The sequence below is a fragment of the Heloderma suspectum genome, chromosome 2 (assembly GCF_057233095.1).
Source record: "Heloderma suspectum isolate Gila_16-S chromosome 2, 16-S_ref, whole genome shotgun sequence".
In the NCBI taxonomy this organism is placed as follows: Eukaryota; Metazoa; Chordata; class Lepidosauria; order Squamata; family Helodermatidae; genus Heloderma; species Heloderma suspectum.
Window position 1 is genome coordinate 371,459,350 of NC_139459.1, and position 21,467 is coordinate 371,480,816.

Consider the following 21,467-nt stretch of genomic DNA (forward strand, 5'->3'; position numbering starts at 1 on the left):
GGGAAGGATAATCATCAGAGTGATTCGCGCGCGCGCGCACCGATCTAACAGTACAAGTCTGTACAATACATCCGATTAAAGTTGAAAAACAACAACACCAGAGTTTTTAAGACAGCCAGTGTGGTATTGTGTTTAGAGTGTTGGACTGGAACTTGGGAGATCCGGATTCTAGACCCCACTCGGCCATGAAACTCACTGGGTGACTGTGCCAGTCACTGACTCTCAGCCTAACCTACCTCACAGGGTTGTTGTGAGGATAAAACAGAGAGGAGGAAGAGAACTGGGAGACAAGAGGAGGTTGGGGGATGTTGACCTGGTGTTGAATAGGGTACGGCTACCCTTGAAAGACCAGGTCCACAGCCTGGGGGTCATCTTAGACTCCCAGCTGTCCATGGAGGCTCAGGTGTCAGCTGTGAGCTGGACAGCACCATACCAACTCCATCTGATATGGCGGCTGCGCCCCTTCCTTCCCGACCATCTGCTCCCATCAGTAGTACATGCCCTGGTCTCCTCTCGTTTAGACTACTGTAATGTGCTCTACGTGGGTTACCCTTGAAGACGGTTCAGAAGCTGCAGCTGGCGCAGAATGTGGCGGCTCACCTAATTAAAGGCAGCCATGGCGAGATCACATCACTCTAGTGCTGAAGGAATTACACTGGTTACCAGTTGTTTTCCCGGCCAAATTCAAGGTGTTGGTTTTGACCTTTAAAACTCTATATGGTTCTGGGCCAGCCTACCTCAAGGAGCACCTCCAGCAACACCTGACAGGCCACTCAACAAGATCAGCCTCGGATGGCCTTCTCTCTGTCCCATCAGCCAGGACAGCTAGGCTGGTGAGGACGAGGGAGAGGGCCTTCTCTGTGGTGGCCCCCACTCTGTGGAACTCCCTCCCCAGGGAACTCCGTCATTCCCCCTCTTTAATGAGCTTCTGTCGTGCATTAAAAACATGGTTGTTCAGGTAGGCATTTGGGGTGGGTTAGGGTATTTTTAGAAATATGTTTTTAATGTAGTATTTTATTGTTTTAAACTGTCCTTTTGTTGTACATCGCCCAGAGTGGCTGGGTGACCAGCCAGATGAGCGATTAATAAATTAAATAAATAAATAAATAAAACTACATAAGCTGCCTAAGGTTCTTTGCAAGAGAAAAAAAAGGTGGGATATAAATGTAATAATGTAATGTAATTAAGATGTCAACGAACAGTTCCACACAGTTCAAGGGATAAAACAGCAGTTTCCAGATTAAAAAGCAACTGGAATGCAATCTAAAGATGGAAAGCGCCTGCTTTATTCATTTTTGCAGAAATAAAGCAACATATCCAAATATTCAAATTGTTTTTTTCAGTAATCTGATTTAGTTATACAATGTGTGTGCATATATATGGAAGATTTTTTTTTAATTGGCAACTATGCTTTTGGATATCGCATATGAAACATATTCGAAGTGTATGTAAGTGAAAATGCATATACTGTATTCTAGAAACCCAGAGAAGGGATGCCTTATTAATTGTTGTACATCATACTATATTGCTCTTATTCTGTGTGTGTAGCTCAGCTGAATCTCTTTCTGCCAGGAGGATTTTTTTTTAAGTGGCAGGGGTGTGTGTGATGTCATAGGAGGGGAGGGGCTTCAGGAGTGAGGCCCCACCTCCTGACATCATCTGGCCCGCCAGTGTGGTCCAAGGAAGTAAAAAATGTTTTAACCTGGTGTTTTATTTTGTATCTTTGTTGTTCACCACTCTGAAATCTTCTGATGTGGAGCAGTATATAAATACTGTAAATAAAATAATACAAATAATAAGGGAATTATCTGACCAAAAATAGTTCCCCACCACTGCTGTAGCTGAACTGGGCCTTCAGGATATTTCAAGACATTCATATTTATTTACTCTCTCGTAGCTGGTTCCTTCTTCCTAATGAACTCCGCTTGATCCTCGGTTCACTTTTGCTATTTTCTTTTCTTTCTTTCTTTCCATTTTACAGTATTGCCTTTTTTCTTCTCCTCTTCCTGGCAGGGATGCAGCAGCTGCTTTATTTGGACCAACGGATTTCTCAGGTTTACACATCCTTGCCTTCTTCGAGGTGGCTTGCCCTGCCATCACCATCCACTTGTTGAACTTCTACCTGTCATATACTTGTTAAAAATGTTCATGAATCTTGTCAGGAAAGGACAAGACATTACAATAACCCTGACCAGTTAAAGGAATTGGAGAAAGAGAAGGGCGGCTTCTGGGTCAGAGTGTACAACGTGTAGGAACCCCAGAATAGGAACATAGGAAGCTGCCTTCTATGGAGACAGACCCTGGGTCCATCTAGCCCAGTATTGTCAACACTGACTGGTAGCAGCCCTTCAAGGTTTCAGGCAGGATTCTTTCCCAGCCCTACCTGGAGATGCCAGAGATTGAACCTGGGACCTGCTGCATGCAAAGCAGGGGGTCTACCATTGAGCTATAGCCCTTCCCTCAACTCTAGAATCACAGAATCATAAAATTTGGAAGGATCTTGGAGATCATCTAGTCCAACCCCCTGCTCAATGCAGGCTGTGCAGTGCAGGGTGTAGCTACAGCATCCCTGACAGATGGCCCTCCAGCCTCTGATTAAATACCTCCAGCGAAGGAGAGCCCACCATTTTCCTCTTCGTCCCTCGTCCCTTTTTCCTTTTGTATCACATCTATTAGATTTTAAGGCTGACAGGAGGGACTCTGCTTTTTTGAAATGTTTGCAATGCACCATGTTGCAGCATTGAGAATTCCCTGTTCAGGATTCCAGCTACTCCATTACATTTCCCCACCACCACCACCTTGGTTTCTGCCCCCGGCCCCCAGCAGTCAGCATTCTGCGGCCACTGAGCACGCTCAGTCCTCATTGGTTGGGTTTTGGTGACCCCCCCCCCCTTTTTAGTTTTTCTCGAGATATTTTGTACTTTTGCAAATCTGTTATTTCCCCGAAGCCTGATTATACCTCCCTTCTGGATGTGGGTGGTGCTGTTTTAGCTACATACGCAACAACACTCACAGCTTGAACATCAGAAATAGAGGGAATATTGTGATTGTGAGTTAAGATGCAGAACAAGACTTGTCCCTTACTTTGCACCAACCTCAAGTCATTAGTCAGACCCAGGTGCAGGAAGAAGAGAACTGCCACTATTATCAGGTGTCAACCTCTGGCAACATCAAGAGCCTGAAAGTAGAACTGAGTTAGAGTGTAAGAACCACCCTGCAAATTCAGACCAAGGGCCTCTCTCGTCTAGCACTCTGTTTCCACAATGGCCAACTGGATGCTTCTGGGAAGTTCACAGGTAGGGCACGAGGGCAAGAGCACCCTCCTACTCGTGTTTCACAGAAACTTGTACATGTAAGAACATAAGCAGAGCCCTGCTGGATCAGACCAAGGGTCCATCTAGACCAGCATTCTGTTCACAGTCGCCGACCTGCTGCCCACGGGAAGCCCACAAGCAACAGCACCCTCCTGCCCATGTTCCCCAGCCACTGGTGTACATAGGCACACTGCCTCTGATCCTGGAGGTAGCCCACAGCCATCAGGACTAGTAGCCATTGATAGCCTTCTCCTCCAGGAATTTGTCCAACCCCCTTTTAAAGCCACCCAAATTGGTGGCCATCACAACGTTTTGTGGTAGCGAATTCCATAGCTTAACTCTGAGCTGTGTGAAGACGTCCTTCCTTTGATCTGTCCTGAATCTCCCACCAAACAGCATGGGGTGACCCCTTTGGGTTCTAGTATTATGAGAGAGGGAGAAAAAAGTCTCCCTGTCCACTCTCTCCACAGCATGCATAATTTTGTACACCTCTATTACATCTCCCCTCACCCGTCTTTTGGAGATCGGTTTGTCTCCTTTTTGTTTTAACCATCCTAAATAATTTGTTGTCATCCACAAACTTGGCCACCTCACTGCTCACTCCTAATTCCAGATCGTTTATGAACAAGCTGAAAAGCATTGGTCCCAATACAGATCCCTGTGGGACCCCACTGTTTAGATCCCTCCATTGGGGGAATTTACCATTTATTCCTCCTCTCTGCTTTCTTTTATTTAACCAGTTAAAGAACAGAATTTGTCTACTCTTTTAAAGCTGTCCAGGTTGACAACTATCACTACATTTTGCGGAAGCAAGTTCCATTGTTTAACTATGTGCTGTGTGAAGGACTGACACCCACAGCCCTGGGGAAGTATTAGAACTCCTATGCATTTGACAACCCACAAGAACAAGGTTTCAATCTGTTGGCTGTTGACATTTTTTGGTTTTTGGATTGCTGTCAATTTTTATGTATTGATTGTCAATTGGTTTTATTGTTATGATTATTTGTGTTAAATCCGTAAGATGCTTTGAATATCAACCACAGAAAAGAGGGATATACCTGTTTTAAATAACTGAAATAACAAACACAGCAACTCAGCACTGGCCGTGTTTAAAAATATACATCACTTAGGCAGCTCTTTCAAGAACTTTCTGAAAATTCACAAGGATGGTTTCACTCTTCAAATGCATTACTAGTCCTCAGGAATATCAAGTTCACACTTTGTGGTAACAAGCAGGCAGCATTTTGCCAATTAGCGTGACAAATTCTCATAGTGCTGACAATATGGGGGAAAGCCAAAGATGCCCTCTCAAAACACGAGATTTTAAGTAACTCGCTGATATCAGTCCTAGAGTCCAATGTGGAGTTTCTTTGGCTTAAAGAATACCTTCGAGGAGAGAGGAGGAATTGGAAACACCAGTCCCAGATCAATATAATAAAGAACTGATCCGTAGAAAAACCTTTTATAATGTTATTGTTTGAAAAAGGGTAGGCAACTTCTGGCCATTCAGGTTTTGGTTTCCTTTGGCCTACAGCTCCCATGATCCCTCATCATTGGTTATGCTGGCTAGGGCTGATGGGAGCTGTAGTCCAAACCACCTGCTGTACCATAAATTGCCCAGCCCTGGTTTAAAACCATCCACATCTGAGCAGGTAGAGTTGCCTGTAATTAAAGAAAAATCGACTCCCTTCTTGAACAATTATTAGGTATAACGAAGGATAACATCTAATTCTACATGAAAACATGCAAGCAAAGTAAACAGGTTATTTATGTATGTAGTAAGCCAAAAGTGACTATTCCCAAACAGGAGATGTATGTATAAAGAGCAGCAACAAGAACTGTCCTGGTTTACATCTGAAGTGGCTGGTGGAAAAAACAATGGAAGCTTTTCAACTATTTCTCTTGTTCCTCACCATTCGTTCAGCTTGAATTCCAGTTTGCCCTTCCTCCCCTTACACAGCTGAATGGATTCAGGAATGTTTCGAACAGGCCCAATTGCTTGATCACAAAAGTTGAGCATTTATATAGCTTCTCTTCTATAAGAGAAAACTTGATAAGAGGGTATCTGTGAACTGCTCCGTGTGTACAAAAACCTTCATTTGTATAGTTTGTCCCATGGGGGATTCTTTGATGCGAAACAGGGTTCGCATTCTTTCTGAAACTCCTCCCATACTCCAAGTGCGTATTCCAACTTTTCCCAACCTGGTGCCCTCCAGATGAATTGGACTGCAACTCCCAGCATCCCTCAGCCAGTCATAGTCTGGAGGCCACCAGATTGGGGAAGGCTGATGTTTGTCCCGTGTGCAAATTCTCATGTGCTGAATAAGACCTGATTGATCACAAAAGCTCTGGCTACAGTTTGAACGCTGGGCTGATCTTTCCCAGTGTGGATTTTTTGATGTGAAGTAAGGCAGTCACCCCGACTGAAGCTCTTCCCACATTCAAAGCACTGATACGGTTTATCCCCCGTGTGAAGTCTCTGATGTCGAATGAGGTCCGAGTTCTGACTGAAGCTCTTGTCACACTCCGCGCATTTATAGGGCTTCTCTCTGGTGTGGATTCTCTGATGTCTAATAAGGCTCGACTGAGCGCTCAAGGTCATGCCGCAGTCTGAGCAGCTGAACGGCTTCTGCCCGCTGTGCATCCTCAAGTGCATATTAAGGATTGATTTACGAATAAAGCTCTTGCCGCAGTTTGAGCAGTTGTAAAGCTTCTCTTGCCTGTGAACCCTCTGATGCGAAGTCAGGTTTGCTTTGTGATTGAAGCTCTTCCCACAATCCAGACATTTATGTGGCGGCTCCCCATGGCAGAGTCTTTGGTGCTGAGTAAAGCTCTTCCCAAAGGCCAAGCTTTTATTGGGCCCCTCCTCAGCGGGAACACCAAGGCACTTGCTCCATCTCTGTTCTCTCTGATTTTCCTGTTCAGTCGGTATTTCATTCAAATCCACATCCGGACAGGTAGCTGATAAAGCATTCTCAGCTTGATTTCCCTTTGAATCACCTCGACCTTGGAGGTTCTCTTTCGAATGTTCACAGCCAGCTCTCTCTAAAGATGACCCTTGTATTTCACCCCCATTTGCGCAGTCCCGCAAGCCGCCTTCTGGAATAAACAACAAAACCAGAATTAAATACTATGGACGGACACACACACACACACACACACACACACCTCATTCTGTCTTCCAGTTCTCCAAAGGACTTCCAAAGAAGGGATCCTGCTATGCACACATAAGAAAAATACACTAGGATGAATTAGGCACCAGGGCCGGCCCTTTCATTACACAGAGTGAAGCCGTCGCTTCAGGCAGCAGATGCTGGGAGGCGGCAGCAAGAAGTTGGAGGAGAGAGCTGCGGGCCATGTGGCCTGCCCTGCACCCCCTCAGCCAGCCTGCCTCCTGCTGGTCAGGAGAAGGACACTGTCCCGCCGCCAGAGTTGAAGAAAGAGTCAACGGCTAGTCCAGCTGGCGTTTCTAGGTGGAGAGAGCACCATCTTGTTCTTTGGCTCAGGCTGCACAATGTCTTGGGCTGGCCCTGTTAGGTACTATTTAATAATCAAAGAAACTAGCAGAGACAGCGCAACTGACGTGACTAGCCATTTTTAAAAGTAAGCTTGGTGATTGGAGGAGCTTACCGTGATGTCACAGAATGTTCCTGAACATTCCAGCTACTGAGAAGTATGCTTCCTTTAGCAACCAGAGCACCAGAGGAAGTGTGCTTCCTCCTGCAACTGGAACACCAGATGGAAATAAAATTGATGTCATGGGAAACATAGAGTGTTTCCTGCACAGTCTGAGCATTCAGTACTGTTTCTCCCTCAGTGGGGGTTCTGTGATGGAGTGTGAGTTTTAAGTACAGAGAAAACAAAGCCCTTGCGTGTTCCCACAAAGCACTTGTGTGTTCTTTGTCTTAGCCCGGTGCTCTCAATGAAGCATTCTGAGGGAAGCTGTACTTATATTCATCGCAGTTGTTTTGTTTCTTACCAGCATCAATTCCTGCTGTAACTATGGGCTGACTGGGGGTCTTCCAATCTTCCCCACAAGGAATGGGTTCCTCTCGTTTCTTCGCCAGATGGGTTTCTTGCCGACACTCTGCTCTTTCCTGACTTGCCGAGGCATTTTCCTGCTCACAGCACTGGGAAAAGTTCTCTTCCACTCTCCACGTTGCCATCCCACGTGGTCCCACCAGTTCTGAACCGCCCAGCATGTATTTCTCCTCCTCATCTGTGGTCATCCACGCGTTGTCTACTAGAAAAATAACGAGAAGATCCAAAAAAAAAACTTACTGAGAGAAAAACAGAACCTGAACATGGGGAATGAAGGCAATTAAGAAGATGACAGAGAAGCACATGTTTCCTTCCAAGACCTCATTCAACAGGGCCGTCAAGACTGGCCCATCACAGAAGGCCTTAACACTGAGGAGTCTGGGTCTGATTTCAAATCAGAGAGGGATGATTTAGATTCCAGTATTGTGTTGGAAACCTCAGGGCTGGGGAACCTGGCACAGCCTGGCTCTGCAACTGATTCCATGACCACAGGGAATATAGCTTCAGATCTGGTCGAGCTGCAAGATAAGGTATAAGGTATCTCATACCCAAGATTTAGTGCCCAAGATGGTGGGAACTGGAGGACAAGAGGACTCTGATGAGGAAGGTGGATTGGGTGCGTCACCCAGGGTGAGACGTCAAATCAAGAGGGAGGAGCAGCTAACCCCTGTGGCCTTCTCTGCGTTTACAGGTAAAGGGTTGGGAACAGTAGTTGGGAACAGTAGTCAGAAGGGGGGTGTTAACTAGGCCTACCCTGGTATTTAAAGGAGGCCCTAGCTGACAAGACCTTGAGGAGATCAACGTCTTCAGTGCTTGGATATCTACCAGGTCTGAATTCTCTTAACAAATCCACGAACTCTTGTTTATGATCACTTGGTATCAAGTTTATGTATCATTAATTAATTATAATTAAATCCTGCCTTTTTTCCTCTTGCAAGGAACCCAAGGTGGCTAACGTGGTCCTCTTCCTCTCCATTTGATCCTCACGACGACAACCCTGTGAGGTAGGTTAGGCTGAGAGTCTGTGACTGGCCCAAAGTCACCCAGCGAGCTTCACGGCCGAGTGGGGACTTGAACCTGGAACTCCCGAGTCCTAGTCCAACACTCTCACCACTATGCCATACAGGCTCTCAACTTTTTGCCAAGAACCAAGATGCTGAAAAGATTTTCACTTAAAGATGTCTTTCCTGAGTCAAGGTGATGGCCCCTTGCTGTGAAGAACCCAGTGGTTTGTGGTGGGAAGTTTAAGCGCTGCAAGCTATTTCACAAGTCTTTAGCATGCGGATCTGTGTAACCTGATCTATGGAAAAAGAATCCTTAATGCAAAAAGAGCCCTCGTATTGAATTGCCTGAAGAGCCAAGTAGGCTAGCTGCAACAAGGGCATGGATGGGGAACCCCCAGCCCACATTTGGCCCATCAAGCCCCCTCCCCAAAGCCCCAGGAATATTTGTTTCCTACGCGGGCTGCACTGAGCATGACAGAACAGGACCTCACTTATGTATGGTAGGATAATGAAGGTAAGATATATACTGTATGCAAAATAAGCTAAACATGGTCTGATGCCTGTCTGCTACATGCACGTCAGCTTGGTGACTGGAGGAGCTTACCGTGATGTCACAGAATGTTCCTGAACATTTCAGCTATTGAGAAGTGTGCTTCCTCCTGCAACTGGAACACCAGATGGAAATAAAACTGGTGTCATGGGACACATAAGAGTGTCAGGAAAGTTTCCCGCACAGTCTGAGCATTCAATCCCGTTTCTCCCTCAGTGGAGAATCTGTGACGGAGTGTGAGCTTTAAGCTACAGAGTAAACATTTCCCACAAAGCACTTGTGTGTTCTTCCTCCTAGCCCAGTGCTTTCAGGGGCCCTGGCGTTCTGATGGAAGTTGTACTTATATGCGTCACAGCTGTTTTGTTTCTTACCAGCATCAATTCCTGTCCGGACTATGGGCTGACTGGGGGTGCTCTGTAATCTCTGCTAACAGCGGGGATTCCTCTTTGGATGCCACTCGCCATCCCAACTGGGAGTGGGGGTGGCATACTAAGTGCTTTGCCCATGTCTCATCCTCCCCAATGGGAGGGCCAGCCCGACCAAGGAGAAGGGCTCCACCAGCCGGCGCCTCACTCGGGGATCCAGCTTTGATCCATTTTCTCATGCCAAGTTGATGCTATGGGGAAATCCAGATTCAAAAATTGGCAAGAAAATGTTTTTGTGGTGGACGTGGACGGATAAGGCGATTCTTTCCTTGGCTCAACTGGTGCTGCTGCTGCTGAGTTTTTGTTGTTCTCTACTTTGCATACTAAATAGGATTTGCCAGCTACGGCAGAATGGCAATACACACAATTGCAACAATTGTGAGTATCTCAGCTTGGCCGTGTTGCTTTTACAGCTTCAGCATCTCCCTCACTATTGGAAGCACTTACTGAGGTTGATGAGTCATATCGGCCCAGGATCCACGTTTATAAACACTTATTACTGGTGAAGAAATATGATAACACAGGGTCTCAAGCAGAAATGGAACAGGGAACTGGTTGTCCCATTTTGCCTCATCAATGGATCGCTGCCTTGGCGTCTGTATCTGATGCATCTATGGATCTCAGCCTGCATCTTATTAAAACTTCTGTTTCATGTCTACTGGATGCCGCAAAGTCTCTTTAATGAGGGACTGTCTAATTTGGTTAATTGCTGGCAGTGCAATGCAGCTAATGCTTCTTTTAAACATATGTTTTGCCATGTCCAGTAGTTGCTTCTTTTGCTGGCGAGGTTATTACACAGATATACTTTGTACTGGAACAGTCTTTAATATTCACTGATGTACACACTCTTTTAAATTATTTACTTGCTTCATGGACATCAACAAACAGTCACTGTAAATGGATTCTCTGCGCCCTTTTGACAGCTAAAAGACTGATATCACAACACTGGAAGAATAAACACTCACTTCCTAAAATGCAATGGACTGAGGACCTAACAATGCTTTCAACACTTGAATGGGTGGTGTCCCAATGCCACCTGCAAATGGATACTTATTTAGATATTTGGTCCAGTTTTGTTGAAGCCTATGTACAGAAGAAAAAAATGAAGAAGCTGGGATCCCAACCAAAGCTCCAGCTGGAGGAGTTCCAGCCATCATTTTAGCCAGGGACCAGATGACATCAGGGGGCACAGCCCCACTCCTGACATCATCAGATCCATGGAGGGCTCAGTAGGGGCAGGTCATCCCCACCCCCCAGATACAGTTCCCCACCCTTGCAGGATGGGGAGTAACAGCAGCAAGACATCAGAGAGCATGGAGAGGTGCCCTGAATGTACACTGCATGACAGAACACAGCACAACATAACTGTATCTTATCTTATATATGCTAAGAGAGAGAGAGAAAGAGAGAGAGACTGATTTGTGAACTGGCCAGCGAGCTTCGGTTACTGGGCAACACAGAAATGTAATAAACAAATAAATACATAAGATATATATAACCTTATGCAAAATAAGCTAAAAACAGACTGATGCCTGTCTGCTACCTGCAAGTCACCTTGGCAATTGGCTGAGCTTACTGTGCTGTCACAGAATGTTCCTGAACATTCCAGCTGCTCAGAAGCACACTTCCTTTAGCAACCAGAGCACCAGATGGAAATAAAACAGGTGCCATGGGAAACACACACAAGGATCAACTACTAAAGAGCAATAGGAATCTGAATCTTTTCCCTTCACCCACCCCCAATTTTCCTTAGGTACCTTCTGGAGATGCTCAAGACAGAGTAGTTCCCAAGCTCCTTGAAGGGAGAGACGGAACCACAGTCAAGGTCATACCAATGCAGGAAGGAACTCCATGGCATAACCAAGCAGTGGAGGCTGGTGGCTCCAATTTAAGTGGGGCTATGGATCCAGTGTGGGTTTTACTCAGAACCAGCCAGGACTCTACAGGGGCTATCCAAGGTGCTGAGCCTCCACTGTAACCAGAGTATGACGGAATCCTCCTTACCCAACTGGCTGGCTTCTCCATCATCATCTTCCTGCTTGGTTTCTATGTACAGTTGTCTCTGCTCAGAATCATGAGAAGCCTGGATTACCTCGGAGAAACTCATAGCTGCGTCTTCCAAGGCCACCTACAACAGCAGAGAATTGCTAACTAGTCTTTGTTCTTGGTTTACGATTCCTGGCTCATTTGGGAGCAACAGACCAGGAGTCCTGGTTCAGCTGTGACAGAATCATAGAATCCTAGGGTTGGAAGGAGCCTGCAAGACCATCGAGTCCAGCCCCCTGCTCAATGCAGGAAGCCTGACTCCCAGGCAGTCTCCCATCCAAGTACTAACCAGGGCTGACCCTGCTTCACTTCCGAGATCAGACGAGATCAGGCGCATCCAGCCCTTTGCTCATGCTAAACCTTTTCTGCCTGGTGAGGTCTAGGTCAGAGGTGGGCAGAAAGTAGATCTCCAGATGTTTTGGACTTCAGCCCCCAGCATTCCTGACCATTGGGCAGGCTGGCAGGGGCTTCTGGGAATTGAAGTCCAAAACATCAAGAGACCTACCTTTTGCCCACTCCTGGTCTAGGTTAGTTTAGCTGCTCCTGCTGGCGAGAGAAACCGAACGGAGAGCAATTGGACAGCGTGAACACTAAGCTATATTTTCCAGCAATTCTGGCTTATTACTGTGTGCAAACACAGTCATTGACAGCACAATCAACTGAAATGCAGTCAGGTCTGAAGCTCTGGGCCCAGGGCTGTACTGAGTAGGCCCAGTAAGCAGAGTGCCTAGAGCGTACAAAACTCCGAAGGGCCTATGAGAAGGTTTGGGGCCTACAAAAAGATTCAGTTCCATTAAATCAAATCTTTGTTTGATTTAGCAGTTTACTCATACGGATATAATATGTCTTAAGTAAATGTAAGTTAAACATTAACTTCACAGCTCTTTTTGTTAGCAAAATCACAGATTACATCTTCAAATTTCATTTCCTGCAAAAGCTCATTCTCAGTTGAGAGTAGTGCAAGTGAAGATATTCATTTTTGTCCCATGGTTGACCACAATCAGTTCTTTATACATTTCAGCTTTGAAAAAGAGCCCTCCCTTCATAACTTGTTCCAAAAATGGCAAGATACATTCTAAAAGCAATGTTGGCATTTGGAAAACTTGTCACCAACTTATTTGTGTAATGACAATTTCTGCCACAGATTTCCTGTCTGTATACATACAACGGAAATTGATCTGTGCATGCATCTTCGAGATCTGATGGATAGGTGTCTATTAATGTCTTCGTTCTAGAAGCCACTTCATCATTGGACACAGACCTATCCAGAAGAAAACTAAACCTTTCATTGAGTGTGGCGTATGCCGCTTGCCATCTGCCCATCTAAGAACATAAGAAGAGCCATGCTGGATCAGAACAAGGGTCCATCTAGTCCAGCATTCTGTTCATACAGCGGCCGTCCAGCAGCCCACGGGAAACCCACAAGCAGGACATGTGTGCATCAGCACCCTCCTACCCATGTTCCCCAGCAGCTGGTGTACACCGCCTCTGGTACTGGAGATAGCACATAGCCATCAGGACTAGTAGCCATTGATAGCCTTCTCCTCCAGGAATTTGTCTAACCCCCTTTAAAGCCATCAAAATTGGTGGCCCTCAGTACATCTTGTGGAAGTGAATTCCATAGTTTAACTCTGTGCTGTGTGAAGGAGTCCTTCCTTTCATCTATCCTGAATCTCCCACCAATCAGCTTCATGTGGCGACCCCTTTGGGTTCTAGTATTATGAGAGAGGGAGAAAAATATCTCCCTGTCCCTGTCCACATTCTCCACGCCATTCATAATTTTGTACACCTCTATCCTGTCTCCCCTTACCCCCTTTTTTCCAAGCTACATAATCCCAGCCGTTGCAACCTTCCCTCACAGGGGAGATGCTCCAGCCCCTTGATCAGTTTAGTTGCCCTTTTCTGCATGTTTTCCAGCTCTACAATATCCTTTTTAGGTGCGGTGACCAGAACTGTACACAGTATTCCAAGTGTGGTCGTGCCATAGACATGTATAGGGCAGCATGATACTGGCAGTTTTATTCTCAATCCCTTTTCTAATTATGCCTAACATGGAGTTTGCCTTTTTTACAGCGGCCGCACACTGGGTTGACATATTCATTGAGCTGTCCACCACAACCCACAGATCTCTTTCCTGGTTGGTCACCGCTAGCTCAGATCCTATCAGGTTATACTTGAAGTTGGGATTTTTTGCCCCCACGTGCATCACTTTACACTTCTATCCAATGAGAAGTTTATCCATGATTTGATAGAAGGACTGAGTGCTGAATTTGTTGCTGGCACTCAAATCCAAGCCAGTATTATCCATGCCAACTTTGTCTCAGCCATTTGCATTGTGTAGTCTCCTTGTAGCTGGATGATGTGAGTGCTTTCACAGCAGCATTCTCATAGGCTAATGGCTAGGCTGGGCTTTCAGAGCTTAGAAGGACAGAAAGGTCCGGGTATGTTTAAATGAAAAGATATGAATGTGGGGAAATAACTGGTCACTCTGGATGACTGTTTTGGGGTTCCTTGTGGATATTTTGGAGGCTACGATCTCACTACCTCAAGGTAACAGGCATACCATGAGCCCCTCTGTATAGATCTATAATTCTGGGACCTACACATTATGAATGTTTATCTATAGATCTATCATGTGGGCCTATGATGATGAGAGTGCCTAGGTTCTACAAAGACTTTAAAACAGCCCCTGTCTGTGCCACATTCTTCAGTCCTAGAGCTCAACTCCTCTCCCATCACAGGTCCTGTGGCACATGGGAACAACACCAGGAAATAGCCTCACCTGGTTTTTCTGCCCCTCAGCCTCTCGCTGCATCCGCAGGAAATCCTCGGCCAGGACTACAGCCTGGGCACAGGTCTCAGGGCCACGTTCCCTCACCCAGCTCTGGATCTCCGCTGGAAGGACAGCCAGGAACTGCTCCAGGATCAACAGCTCCAGCATCTGCTCCTTGGTGTGTTTCTCAACTTTTAGCCACCGGCGGCAAAGTCCCTGGAGCCGGCTGTAAACCGCCCTCGGTCCTTCAGCCTCTTGGTAGCAGAAACGCCGAAAGTGTTGGCGAATCGTCTCCCTGCTCAAGGCATCCCCTCGCAAGATGGCTGCCTTCACTTTCCCATAATCCTCTCTGTCTCCAGCCTCCAGACTGCTAAAGGCCTGTTTGGCTTCACCGTGGAGGGCAGGGAGGAGTCGAGGCACCCACTCTTCCTTGGGCCACTGGCAGGCCTTGGCGACTTGCTCGAAGGAGGCCAGGAAGGCCTTAGCATCGTCCCATGGCGAGGGCTCCTCCGGCAATTGTGAGACTCCACAGCCTGAGTGAGGGAACTCTACTGTCCTTAGGAACGTCTGCCATTGGCTTTCCCAGTGCTGGGCCAAGCCATCTTCCAGTTCCTCCTTCACCTCACACAGAATTGGGCTCTTGGGGGATCCTGCGACACTCCCAGAATGCATTGCGTCAGGGGATTTACCTCGTCCCTCCACATCCATCCTGGGTTTGTAACCATCAGTGCCCACATGAGGGGCTTTTCCTATTCTTTCTGAGGCTTCCCTTTGTGTACAGCCTGCACAGTCCTGCTCCTCCATTTTCATCCTCGGGTGACCTCACAAAGATGGTGGCGTACTGCGGAAAACTCTAGAATAAACTACAATGATCTAGACAGGCATGCCAAGCTTCTGCCTGAGTTAAAAGAGACAGAAACAGGTGTGAGGGAGAAAAAATACCAAATATATGACACACTGGTAGGTAGACACCATTATTATTTCTAAAAAACAAACATTCTGGCCTTCTGGTAAGCATATTTGAGAGCCAGTGTGTTGTAACGGTTAGAGTGTGGGATTGAAGATCCGGGTTCTAGGTTCACTCAGCCATGAAGCTCAACGGGTGACTTTGGTCCAGTTTCTGGTTCCCAGCCCAACCTACCTCACAGGGCTGTTTGAGGATAAAACGGAGAGGACTATTACATAAGCTGCCTTGGGCTCCTCGGAGGAAAACGAGCAAGATACAGAAGTAATAATAAATTTAAAAATATTCGAATGATTAAAAAATGAATAATTGAATTTACAGAGATCATTAATTAATATAATGCAGGCGGGTCAAACCTCTTTCAGCCCAAGGGCCAAATTCCACTTTGGAGAAGAACTCGAGGGCCGCATTCCAGGGGTTGTTGGGGCCAAATACAAAAGGGGGTGGGGCCAAAAATACCAGAGTATCTTAGCTTAAAGCTCTTACTGCCAAGTGCTAAGACTTGGGAGAGGTGTTTCAACCTTTCAGAATGGGGAAGAAACCAGGCTGAAGCCAAGAAACCACCAAATAAATGGTGGTTTGGGGTCCCCCCAAGAGGGCTGGTTTGGGGTCCCCAGGCGGGCCAGATTTGGTCCATGGGCCCAAGGTTCATCCTTTAACATTTTTGTAATGGTCATGAGTGGAATCAGATCTTTATCACCCAGTACTGAACCCGCTCCCACACTAGCGAAATCCCATTATCCAGGTTTGTGAGCCCACCGTTTCCAACCTGGGCTGGAGTGAAGAGTGGGATCCAGAAAAATTACATGCCCCCATTGGCCATCCCTGGTTTATTCAGACCAATCCAGATGGCTCAAGTAAGTGAGCCCATCTGCACTTCTCAGGGGAAAGACCAAGAGAAGGATGTCCAGTCTGAGCAGAAACGCTCTGCTTTGGGATGAGATGAATCAAGGCTGGGCCAAAGGCTCCTTCCACACACATTGGGCAATCTCTCCAAAGAGGAAACAGGTGTAACATACAGCTGCAGCTGCTGGCAGTTTGGGCAATACTAATGCGACACCTCTTTTATACACCATACATTTATACAACACCTCTACAGTACAGTTTTCAGAGCGCTTCACATGCACTGTCTCATTTGCCTTTACAACAGCCCTGTAAAGTAGATCAGTACAAAAGCCCCACCCCAGCCCCATATTGCAGATAGCCCTCCCCTCACAGGAAAAACACACATCTTCCTTCCCTCTTCTTTTAATTTCTCTGCTGTTCCCCTCTAGGAAATAGAACTGCGCCAGATTAACAATTTTAAATCACAGCATTTCAGAATTGGAAGGTGCCCCAGAGATCATCTAGTCCTGCCCTCTTCCTCAGTGTAGGAATGCTGCATCCCTGACAGGAGGCCCTCCAGCCTCTGCTTAAATACTACCAGCGAAGGAGAGCCCACCACCTCCAGAGGAAGTCTGTTCCACTGCTGAATGGCTCCCACCGTTAGGATGTTTTTTGTAATGTGTAGCCAAAATCTGCTTCACTGCCATTTCCACCCTTTGGTTCTACTGCCCTTTGGAGCAACAGAGAACAAGCCTGCTCCATCTTTCTAGTGACAGCTTTTGCTCTGATAACGTTTCAGACCCAGCATGGTGGGCAGCCTTGCTTTCTGAGGTGGCGAGGGCTTTCCCCACCCCTGCCTCACAAAATCCTCACCCTTGGGCAGCTGTTCCCAAGCTCAGGTTCCCAGCTGTTTTGGATTACAACTCCCACCATCCCCAGCCAGCATGGCCAAATGATCGGTGGTGATTACTGTAGCCCAACTTCTGGGACCTTCCCACACCCGGGCGCCCTCCAACTGTTTTGGACTACAGCTCCCATCATCCGCAGCCGGCATGGCCAAATGATCAGAGGAGATCATTGTAGCCCAGCTTACTGGAACTTCCCCAACCTGGGCGCCCTCCAGCTGTTTGGACTGCAACTCCCATCATCCTCAACCATTTGCCCTGCTGGCTGGGGCAGCTTCCCCCAGCCTGCCGTCAACTCCCACCGTCAACAGCCAGCATGGTGGCCCTGCTGGCTGCGGCGGATGGGAACTGGAGCCTTAACACAAATGGAGAGTGCCAGCTTGGGGAAGAGAACAGCCTGCCCCGACCTGGTCCCTTCCAGATGTTTCGGCCCACAACTCCCAGCATCCCTCGCTATTGGTTGTGTTGCCTGGGGCTGATGGGAGTTGAAGTCCAAAAGACCTGGAAGGGCACCACCACGTTTCACTAGACGGCTGCTCTAGAGGAAGCTGCAGCGGTGGCCATAGTGCGCTGGGGAGGAGAGAAGGGGGGGGGTCCTAGCCACGAGGTGGCCAGATGCTGCTTTGATCAAAGCAGGGGCAGAGGGGCAGGGGGTGGGGGGGTCTCTCTTCCCCGCCCCCTCCCATCTGCTGCTCCTACTGCTGTCCCCCATTACTTTTGCAGAACCCTGTGAATTAACCCCAGCTCACCTTTGCCATGAACAGAGACCGGCTCTTTCCCCCTGGTTGGGCTGCGGAGAAACTCAAGCCCGAGCCCCTCCCTCCCCCCCCCCCGCCCGAGCAGGAAAAAGAGTCCCTGCACTCTTTTCACCCGCTCCCCGCCTTGCTTTGAACGTCCTTTCTAGGAAACGCAGCGCTCGCTCTCCCTCGGCTTAACCCCTTTGCACGCCGCGCGGGCGACTCGGGAGCGAAGGGACGTTCCTCGGCCTGTACGCGCGGTGCTCCTTTCATCATGTCTTCGATGCGCACGCGGGCCGCAGAAAGGGAGGTGGTTTAAGCTCCGTGCCGACATAGCAGGAACGTCTCATGCTCCACAAGTCCAGATCTCTTAGCTGGCCGTGGTTACTCAGTGGTGAACTCTGCTCATGTTCAGAGGCTTATTATTATTATTATTATTCTTTTTATTTATAATACTTTTATACCGCTTAATGTACTAAAATCTTTAAGTGGTTCACGTTAAAATACAATATAATAATCTAAAAAAAAAAATCAGTATTAAGTACTCTTCAAGTACTTGAAAGGCTGTCACAGAGAGGAAGGGCAGGATCTGTTCTCCATCATCCCAGAGTGCAGGACGCAGAACAGTGGGCTCAAGTTGCAGGAAGCCAGATTCCGGCTGAACACCAGGAAAAACTTCCTCACTGTTAGAGCAATACTAGTGGAACTGATTACCCAGGGAGGTGGTGGGCTGTCCCACGCTGGAGGCATTCAAGACTGAAGCTGGACAGCCCCCTGTCGGGGATGCTCTGACTTGGATTCCTGCATTGAGCAGGGGGTTGGACTTGATGGTCTTGTAGGCCCCTTCCAACCCAACCCTATGATTCTATGATAAAGATCAGTATTTTAAGATCCATATTGGTGTGTGACAATGCAGATCAGGTTCAGTTCATACAATGGAAGGACCAAGAGGTCTAGGAAGCTATATAGGTTTCTTTTTACTTATTAAAAATGTTTATTGTTGTTTATATGTTTCATCTGCCCAGTAACAATGTTCTCTGGGCAGATTACAAACAGTTGTTCCTCCTGCCTTTTGGTCCCAAAGATGGCAGCTAGCAGTCACAGCAAAAACAAATACCAGTAAAATAAAAAGGAAAAATACCAGTAAAAATTGTATCCGATGAAGTAGGCTATAGTCCACAAAAGCTTATGCCACCGGAATAAATCTGTTAGCCTTTAAGGTATCACAAGACTCCTTGTTGTTTTTGCTGCAACAGACTAATATGGCTACCTCTCTAGAAACAGTAAAATTTAGTTAGTTAGGGTGCAATCCTGTGCCTGTTTAGTCAGAGAAAAGGCCTACAACACCCAGCATTCCCAGAATGCTGGGAGTTGTAGGCCTTTCCTCTGTCTAAACAGGCATAGGATTGTGCCCTTAGTTAGTTTTTACATTTCCATACTGCCCAATAGCCAAAGTTATATTATGTATGTCCCCCTGAGAGCTTTGGCTATAGGGCAACTCATAAACTGAATAAATGAAACATTAAAACAGCAATAAATAATTCAACAGTAAAACAGCACAAAAATCATAAAACCTGGGGGTCGGGTTGGGGTGGACAAAAACCAAATAATGCTGTAAAAATAAATGCCTGTGAAAAGAAGAAAGTTGAGAACACAAGAAGCTGTCTTAGACCAAGTCAGTCGATGAGTCCACTTGCACAGCATTGATTGGCAGCAGAGCCCCTTCTGACACATGCTGAATGTGTAGACATGGCTGCTGGGTGCAGCAGCTGGAGTGGAAGTAGCCTGCACGGCCCTGTGACCCTCCTCGTATATCCTTTTAATGTCCAGGGTGAGAGCATGTCTGAAACCCCCTCAGAAAAGCATTTAACATCAGCTTCACTTAGATTGCAAGCTGCACCCCTTGTTCAATCAATATCGCACATGCCCCAGCAAGCTCTTTGCTTGATTACCGTAATGTGCTCTGCATTGGGGTGCCCTTGAAGACTGTACAGAACTTCAAAAGGTCCAGAATGTGGCACCACGCCTTTTGTCAAGGGCCAACTGCAGGGAAGACATTTATGACTTGAGTGTAAAGCAAGGAACAAGCAAGGTAAAGCTTTCTTCCACACCTTAATTCAAGCCATTCCACCAGGCTGCAGCAGAAGGCTTCTCTCCCCGAACAGTTTCCACTCCAGCTGGTCATTATAAGCACTATTTATTTATTTATTTATTTATTACATTTATGGACCTTGCTACGAAATTACACATGCCCTAGTACACTCTTGGCTTGATTAATGTGCTCTGCAATGGGCTGCCCTTGAAGATTCTTTAAATCTTCAGATGGAAGTTTGTTTGGAAATTTCTTAAGTTGATACAGTATTGCACTTGTCCTGGTAACCTCTTGGCTTACTATTGAACTGTTAAGTATTTGTGCCTGAGTTGGCTTTTTTCCTCTTCCCTCCCCCTCCCTTTTCCCTTTTATGTCATGGCTTTTAGATTGCAAGCCTGCAGGCAGGGACTGTCTTGCTGTATTGCTGTCTATAATGTTAGAAGGGTTGTGCTGGATCAGACCAAAGGTCTATCACATCTGGATGCCTTAAGAATTGGCATTACTTTGGCCATTTTCTTGTCCTCTGCCACAAAGGCTGGTCTTACGGACATGTTATATATGCACTACGAGGTTCCTGTGCCTCCATATCATGCAAGGGATTCTATTCTGACAACCACCACCCAATTGCAAATACGGGGAGATACTTGAGATGGACGCGGTGGAACTGCCAGCACTCTTGGAGGATAGTGATTATCTAGACCAATTTCAATCTGGGTTTCGACCTGGTTACAGGACTGAATCACCCTTGGTCGCCCTGACGGATGACCTTTATTGAAAGAGGGATAGGAGGAGTGTGATCCTGTTAATTCTACTTGGCTTTTGATACCAATAACCAAGGTATTATCCTGCATCAGCTTGGTGGGCTATGCATTGGAGGCTCTGTGTTACAGTGGTTCCAGTCCTACCTGCAGGGCCGATTTCTGAGTTACATTGGGTGACCCCTCCTTGGCCCCTTGGCAACTGAGCTATGGGGTTCCACAGGCCACCATCTTGTTCCCAATGTTGTTTAACATATGAAGCCACTGGGAGTGGTCATTAGGGGATTTGGAGCCAAGTGCCATCAGTATGCTGATGACACACACCTCTAGCTCCCGGAGACATCTGAATCAGGTAGGGCTGCCAGTCCTGGATCACTGCCTAGACTCAGCAATGGGCTGGATGAGGGCCAATAAACTGAAGCTGAATCCTGGCAAGATGGAAGCCCTGTTGGTAGGGATGTATTTTCTTCAAAAATGTTTGCAGATTCCTGAACTTGCCTTCACCTTCACAGCATGTGTACTTGAAAAATGTGCATTTCCTCAAAATGCACAACTTCCTCAAAAGGTGCACATTTTAAATGTGCGCGCTTTAGTGGGTGGCAAATTTGCACAATTTCTGAAATTTGTGCAAATTCGGGAATTGTTTGCACAACTTTCACGTTCGACATCAGTTCATTTTGTGCACCTTCCCCATTCGTGCAAAGTGAACAGCGAGCACAAATGCGAGTGCAAATTGAGGAGAGACAAGTAGCGAGCTGATGCTTGGAGAATCTTGGAGAATGGAACATCGGTCGTTCACCCAACCCTACCGGCGGAGAGTGGTTCCCAAGACTGGGAGACAGGCCTATTGCCTGTTCTGGATGAGACTGCATCCCTCTGAAAGTTCAGGATTGTAGTCTTGGGGTACTCCTGGATCCTTCTTGCTGCTGGAGGCCCAAGCGGTCCCGGCAGCTCAGAGTGCCTTCTACCAACTTTCAGTGGTACGCCAGCTATGGCTTCTCCTGCACAGGGAAAGCGTGGCCGCGGTGGTACC

General features: G+C 47.0%; 1 protein-coding gene across 3 annotated transcripts; it reads right to left on the reverse strand.

The window, feature by feature from the left end:
• Positions 1–1,976: 1,976 nt before the first annotated feature.
• On the reverse strand, positions 1,977–17,758 carry LOC146356079 (uncharacterized). Of its 3 annotated transcripts, none has more exons than XM_084831553.1 (5): positions 17,597–17,758; positions 14,163–15,051; positions 11,339–11,462; positions 7,294–7,557; positions 1,977–6,413 (listed from the first exon to the last, which is right to left on the reverse strand). In XM_084831553.1, the coding sequence occupies exons 2-5, from the start codon at positions 14,961–14,963 to the stop codon at positions 5,626–5,628; spliced, it is 1,977 nt and encodes a 658-aa protein (XP_084687679.1). In that variant the 5' UTR covers positions 14,964–15,051; positions 17,597–17,758; the 3' UTR covers positions 1,977–5,625. The 3 variants fall into 3 exon arrangements, with proteins under 3 accessions (XP_084687679.1, XP_084687681.1, XP_084687680.1); XM_084831555.1 differs by having other exon boundaries at positions 4,287–6,410; positions 17,597–17,731; XM_084831554.1 differs by having other exon boundaries at positions 4,287–6,413; positions 7,294–7,554; positions 17,597–17,730.
• Positions 17,759–21,467: the final 3,709 nt, after the last annotated feature.